Source organism: Triticum dicoccoides, chromosome 6B (genome assembly GCF_002162155.2).
Source record: "Triticum dicoccoides isolate Atlit2015 ecotype Zavitan chromosome 6B, WEW_v2.0, whole genome shotgun sequence".
NCBI lineage: Eukaryota > Viridiplantae > Streptophyta > Magnoliopsida > Poales > Poaceae > Triticum > Triticum dicoccoides.
Window position 1 is genome coordinate 181,189,322 of NC_041391.1, and position 7,239 is coordinate 181,196,560.

Here is a 7,239-nt window from a genome sequence, read left to right on the forward strand (position 1 = left end):
TGAATGTTTTTAGGCATCTTGTTGGTGCAGAGCTAGGTGTAATCGGTATCTACTTGATATCAATATATTCCCCTTTTCAAAAAGTACACTGCTCCGTTGCTTCAGAAGCTCAAAACATGTTCAGGCTGGCTTTGCCCACCATAGTTCTTCAAGCTGTTGTGAGCACTTACTGCATACTGTAGTAGCATAATTTGTGAAATGTGATGATAATTAATAATTAATAATTTGCACTCATTGCTTTCCCAGGGGTCGAAACTTTTGGGAAAGATAGATTTTTCTTTTGGAACTTTCAAACTTTATTCAACACTCACATATCAGATACACGTTACATTCAATAGAGTGTAGAAACTTAACTTCAAGTCTTTTAGCAAAGACTTAATAGGGCAATGTAAAGAGTTGTGTTTGAGCCCAGAACAAAGGTAAAAAAGCTTGACCACATCATGAATTCATTCATATTTTGTTTGGCTATAAAACAGGATGAATCATGAAGTCTATTAGGAAATAAAGTTATTATTTTATTTATTTTTAGGGTGCCATTTTGCATCTATATCTATACCAATATAAAAAGATCCAAATAGGCAGATCCAACAAATCTTGGCCATCAAATCAGGTCAATCCAATGACTTAGGCTGCTCCAATGATGAGCGCTCAACACGTTTAGTGTGCAGTTAATATCATACCAAATATTAATAACAATGCTAATCACATAATTAATACACAAATAATATCATACCTAATAGTTACATATAATTAATATATTACCTAATATCAACGTACACATTTACTAGTTTCACACAAGAGCCCCAAATTTCTGGAAAAGTACTTATTATATATATACTTGCACAAATGTGTAACAAAGTCTTCAGCAGAGGGTGGGAAAATTGGAAGTGGGTTATTTGCATCAGGAAAACCCACTGTTCATACTTCGTCTCGAGTATAAACTATGGGACAAAAAACCTGATGCAGTGCTTACTACCCTATTACAGTTTAACAGAAGTTGAAGAATTAACTGGTTGGCTGCATAGCAGCTTAAGTGTCCTTCGTTTTTATTCAACTAAAGCGGTGTCTGACCGATACATGTTTCAGAAACACCTGGTGAAATATGGTAGATACTTCGAGCAAATGAAGTGAAAAGTCGGCAGATCTTTCGTGGGTCCACCAGCCAGAACATTCAGGTGATTCCATAATAGCTTGTACGTCGGGCGATCCTGCTTCTGAAATTGATAAAGAAGAAGAATGTGAATGCATTTGCAAAAAGTGTTCACATCAAGGCATGTTATACCTAACAAAGATACAATTATTTATGCAAAAAATAACTAAACAAAAAGCTTACTGAAGTTCACACGAAAAAAGGAATAGGCTCCCAAGCAAAATATGATCTTCTAAAATTGCTAATACATGACACTAAAGACATTTGTAATGGGGTAATAAAGAAGGGAAAGAAATGCACATAAATACATACGTTCAACTAACGTAGGTTATCAAGACCGAAGAATGCAGAGTATTTAACAAAAAACTACCACAATTCATGGAAACGTGTCGAGAAGCTACCACTTTACAAGTTTGTGCCAAAAACTATCACTTTTTCTTTAATCTTTGACTAAAAACTACCATGTCTGTAAATCGACCCATTCGTCCATTTTAAATGCACTTATGACAGGCCTGACCCGCATGTAAGTGTTGAGCCGGCATATCCACTCCCCCGCCGCCGCCGCCGTTAACTGATGTTCGAGCCGGTGAAGCACGAGCGCGCCGGCGTGCGGGCCGAGGCCGTCGGGTCAGCTCGGAGTAGTGGAGGCCGACGTGCGCATGGGCAGCAGCGGTGCCGGCCGCGACGGGTGCGAGCAGCAGCCGCGTCGGCCGCGCACGGGCGTGAGCTGCGGCGGCCCCATATGCGGGCATGCTACTGGTCAGCTTGGAGCTCCAAGTGGTGGAGGCCGAGGTGCGCACGGGAAGCAGCGGTGCCGGCCGCGACGGGCAGAAGCAGCAGCCGCGCCGGCCGTGCGTGGGCGAGAGCACCAGCTAGCCGCGGAGGTAGAGCTCGTGGATGTCCGCGTGGCCGCGCATGTCGATGCGGCGCCAGAGCGCGGGCACGTCGCGCGCGGCGCGGCACCAGGAGCGGCGCACCTGCCCCACGCCGGTCAGGATCTTGATGTGGTCGAGCTTGTGGAGGATGGCGCAGAGCACGTCCAGCAGGAGCCTCGGCCAGTCCCTCGCCTCCTCCGCCGCAGGCGCTAGTGCTGGCCCCTTGCGGCCGCGTCGTCCACGGGAGTCGAGAGCCACGAGACTAGGCTGTGGAAATGAAAATGGACCATGCTTGAGCCATGCTCCAGGTGAGCTGCGCGTAGCCGCCGCCGCCGCCGCTGAAAATGGACCATGCGTGAGCCATGCTCCAGGAGAGCTGCGCGTAGCTGCCGCCGGCGAGCGTGTGTGCCGTCGTGCGTGAGTGAGCGCCGGCCGTGGTCGGCGGTAGAGGTGGCTTGCAGGTGCACACGAGGTGTTTGTAGAAATGCCAAAGAGAGAAAGAGAGAGGGGGAAGAAGAGGGTCAACCTGACTTGTGGGCCCATCCTATTAGAAAGACGTTTAAAAGAGGTGAATCGGGCATTTTCGCGATGTGGTAGTTTTTAGTCAAAGATTAGAAAAAAAGTGGTAGTTTTTGGCACAAATATGAAAAGTGGTAGTTTCTGGACACGTTTCCATGAATTGTGGTAGTTTTTGGTTAAATACTCAAGAATGCATGGTATGCAACTGTACATGTATATATACATACTATATCGTAATTGCAACAATGGAGTAAGCTGTAGGAAAATACATAACCAACATTCACAAAACCAAAACAATTAATAGGCTCTAGCAACTTTATGTGGCGTTTTTCAATAGGAGTAACAGCCATGAGCACCACACGGAGGTTGCCAGGCTTTTCAAAGACGGGTGAGCTGGGCGCAAAGCCACTCCTCTGGCCAAAGGAGAGTGATACAAGTAAATCAAGTGAGCCTCGAACTCACATTGGTTGTCTTAACAAGTAACCAATATTTTAACTAGCATCTCGCACTAGACCAGAGAATGGTAACTCGTTTTTTGTTTCAACTTAAACTGAAGCTGCAATTGATGATTTCTATTCAATTTTCTGAACAGGCACAATGCAAACAAAGTAAAGAGAAAAGCTTCTGGATACCTATTTTTCAATCTTGATATTCACTACGCTAGGAATGTGCTGAATGTAGACCCAGTCCTCTCCTCTTGCACTTTCAATGAATTCTTCTGGCATGTCCGCAAGGACCAACTTTTGTACAGAAGTCAAATGTTGGAACCCGTGTGAAACAGTGATCATGCTTCTCAAATCAATAAGCTGTACATAATCCAGGTTTTGCATGGTGCCAGCCTCCATTTCAATAAAGTTGAGATGCTCCATGTGAATCAGGTGCAATTCCTTGAGCTTGGGGAACCATCCTGCTCGGAAGGTCAGCAGTTGCCCGTCATAGGCCCTCTGAAGTGAAAGTTGGCCTAGGTTTGACATGTGTGAGATGGAAGGAAGAGGATCCACCTGCAGCCTGGACCACTCCAAACTCAATAATGTCAATTTAGTGAAACTGAAGAGCATAGGTAGTGCAACCCCTCCATGCAACTTCCCGCGTAAGCGCAGCCATTCCAGACTTGGAACATGACCAAAGTTGTCGAGGTCAAGTACAAGCTCCTCGATGCATGAGACAATACCGAACCTAACAAGGTTTGGCATTCTTCTGATGGAAGTGCATATGTTCTTCAGATATTTTATTTTCTCAACAAATATCCCAAAACTACGCAGTTGTGTCAACTTTCCGAGATTATCAACTAAACCTTCACTTGCTACTATGTCTCCCAGTACCTGTAAATCATTTAGATGATAAATTTGGGAGAGTAATCTGACTGCTCGAAAGACGATAAACCCTTCACCAGCAACGGCACAACCAGCTCTTAGCAAGCGGAGCTTGGTCAGCATCCTTATTTCACCTGGCAATTCCATTACATTCGTACCTTCAATATTCAATAACTGCAGCTTTCTTAGCTTACCGATTGACTTGGGTATCTCTTTAACTTTAGAGCCCTTTAGATCAAGATAGTTCAAATTGAAGAGATCAGTTACGATATCGGGGAGCTTCTCAATGTTTGCCCCTTCCAATGACAACACCGTGAGCAATCTGAAATTTGCAAAAGCTTTCTGAAACCATGCATCGTTCACTTTCTCATCAAACAAAAGAAAAGACCGGAGCTGTCTTGCACCTGCAGCAGATTCCACAGCTTCCGCACCCTTCAGTACAGAAACTCGACGAGCTTCAACCCCAAGTTTTGTCTGTCGGGGATCTTCTGCAACAAGAGAGAATCTCTCACTTCTGCACCTTGCTATAGTTATCTCTCTTACAATATCATGCATCTGGAATCCTTTTGCTCTACCACTCTGGTTCCTCTCTACAACTTGAAGAAGTGAACGATGAACAAGCTCTTGAAGGTATTCCTCAGCCACTTCCTCCAAAGTAGTACCGGCACCCCTTTCCTCAACAAACCCTTCAGCTATCCATAGCCGAATAATCCGTTTCCTTCTAATAAGATAATCTTCAGGGAACAAACAACAATACATGAAGCAGTTTTTTAGATTTCCTGGTAAGGAATTAAAGCTGAGACTGAGAATATTTTTCAGATGGTTCAGCTCTGGGTTCTTATCGATATGCCAACTAAGCTGACTATAGAACATATTCCACTCCTTCTCATCTGCGTTAGTGTAGTTCAGGAGGCTTCCAATAACAACAATAGCAAGGGGTAATCCGTCACATTTTTGAATAATTTTCTCAACCAAGTGATTCAGGAATTCTGGACATCTTTTCCCATCGATCCTCTGAAATGCTTTGTGGCAGAAGAGATCCCATGCATCTTTCCATGGCAGGCGTTTTGGCTCAATACGACAATCATTGTTTACTATCGATGCAACACCTTCAATTCTAGTTGTGATGACAATTCTGCTTCCTATATTGTTTTCAGGAAGTGCATGGTTCAATAGTGCCCAAGCATCTCGACTCCACATGTCATCCAACATAACCAAGTATTTTTTGTCCTGCAGGTAACTTCTTAGTGTTTGTACCAAATTTACTCTGTCCATTGTGTCAATCTGATCATGGATGTTCACATTCTTCTCCCTGACCTGTCTGAGTATTCCTCTCAACAAATCTTCAACCTTATACTTCTGGGACATTGTAATCCATGCACGGCAATTAAAGGCATTTTCAATTTCTTTATTTTTGTATATGCCACGAGCCAGAGTTGTTTTCCCTATCCCACCCATACCACAGATGGCGATTATATTTCGAGTTTCTGGACCATGCATCAACAAATGATTAAGTTTTGCCTTCTCTTCTTTATTCCCAAAAATATCCTCTTCGGTATCAAAATATGTGGAGTCCGACCAAAGTTCCTGGTAACTCTCCTGTCCTAGACTGTTGTCTCCCTTGTGTTCACCTACTGAAATGCCATAAAGTTCTCTTGTGCTCATCAGCTTCTGGAGAGTGACCTCAATCTGTTTAAGTTGCCTGGCAATTTCATGCCATTCGTCAAGGTTTGTGGAACGACGGAAGAGGCCCATTAACTTGCTGCCTTTTCTGGATGTTTGCCCAGTCAGATAGGTAAACTCATCAATGACATCTTCAGTTTTGTGTGCAACATTCTTTACTTCATCAAGCCAAGCATCATACGCTGCACCTTGTGACGAATAATTTTGTTGCTCAGCGAGGAAAGCTTTCGTGATATTAAATTGACTTTTAAGATGTGTCATGCTGTCCTTGATTTCAGGTAAAACTGACGTTTCTCTCCCTAACTGTGACCTCAACAAGTTTAGTCCTTCTTCCGCCAAAGCATCCCCAATTTTCTCAAGAACATAAAAAACCACGGCTTCCGCCATTCTTGCTCCGCAAATTGTGAGCAATACAATAGATTGCTGTGTTCAGGATCGATCCAGCCTTGCTGCTGTTGAAACATTACAATTTATGAAAATAATAGTTACGATGGGTGTAAGATGAGAAACCATTAATGTCATGGCGCATCTAAAACTAGCAGCCTAGTCATCAAATTTATTTACATCAATTACTCATAGAACGATACTATGCAATATACAATAACTGTTTGCCCAAACTTTAATAAGAAAAAAAATTGATCGTAGTCCCTGAAACTATGGCCGAGGGCCGAGGCTCATCACTCAAATAACCCGCTAAAACATTTCTTTTCTCATTCAAAATGTATGTTGGTGTGTTGAATAATATTTCTTTTCTCATTCAAAGCATAGTCTCCAACGTTGACTCGCAAACCGGAAAACGCATCCGTGTGCGCACCAGGGCGACCAGTCCGCGGGGCATTGATGTGGGAGCCGGCCATCCAAAGTTAGATGCATACATCCGGCCCCCAATTTTATTTAAAGTCCGCATACGTCCGCACGGTCAAAACAGCCACATATCTAGTTCTAGTTTAGGTAAAAAAATGTTCAAATGCAGCAATAGTTCTAATTGAAATTGAGAACATGCTCTTCCGCATGCTCGGCGTCTGCAAGGACCGTTTGGATGATCACCGTCTCATCCGTGTAGTCCTCCTCGTCGGACGAGCCCTCGGACGACACAACAAAGTGCTCGTATATGTACTCTATATTCGAGTCCATTACTTCATAGAAGAAGGCACAAAAAATTATAGCATGGGCATTTAAACGAACACATGCCGGGCATGGTGAGCACCAAGGGCAAAGGGTACCTGTGTGGCGGATGGAGGAGAGGCATGGAACGATGGCGGAGGACAAGTGGGATGGAGCCCTCGTGTAACGATGGAGGTGACGGAGTCGTTGTGATCCGGCAAGGGTGTGCCGGGGTGGTCAGGGTGGTGGAGCGGCGGCGAAGGCAAGAGAGAAGACGATGCAGAGAAAGATGGGAGGATGGAGGCGCAGGGTCTTGGAAGGGTTTTGGTGGGATTTTGGGTGGGGCGAGGGTGGGTGTCGGAGTCTTACATGGATGTTCTCTGGACTCCCGCAAAGCCCCCCCCCCTCCCCGCCAATTTGTTTCGAGTTTGCGGGAAAAAACGCGTCTGGTCCGGTCGGCGGACCGATACAGGCCCGCGTCGGATGACTAAGGGCGTCCAAACCGTCTAGTCCAGACGGCTGTGGGCGGTTTGAGGGTCTGCTTTGGAGATGCCCTTAGCTAGTAAGGCAGATTCTCTCTCTCTCTCTCTCTCTC

General features: G+C 44.8%; 1 protein-coding gene across 3 annotated transcripts in view; it reads right to left on the reverse strand.

Annotated features, from left to right (window-relative positions):
- Positions 1–788: 788 nt before the first annotated feature.
- Positions 789–7,239, reverse strand: part of LOC119322948 (disease resistance protein RPM1-like) — a 54,113-nt gene continuing 47,662 nt past the window's right edge. For 2 of the 3 annotated variants that reach the window (XM_037596492.1, XM_037596493.1), the window contains 2 exons: positions 3,177–5,992; positions 789–1,214 (listed from right to left, as the gene is read on the reverse strand). In XM_037596492.1, coding sequence (XP_037452389.1) covers positions 3,177–5,927 — 2,751 coding nt within the window. In that variant the 5' untranslated portion in view covers positions 5,928–5,992 and the 3' untranslated portion in view covers positions 789–1,214. The remainder of the gene's footprint in view (positions 1,215–3,176; positions 5,993–7,239) is intronic. The other variant, XM_037596494.1, reaches the window with a different exon arrangement.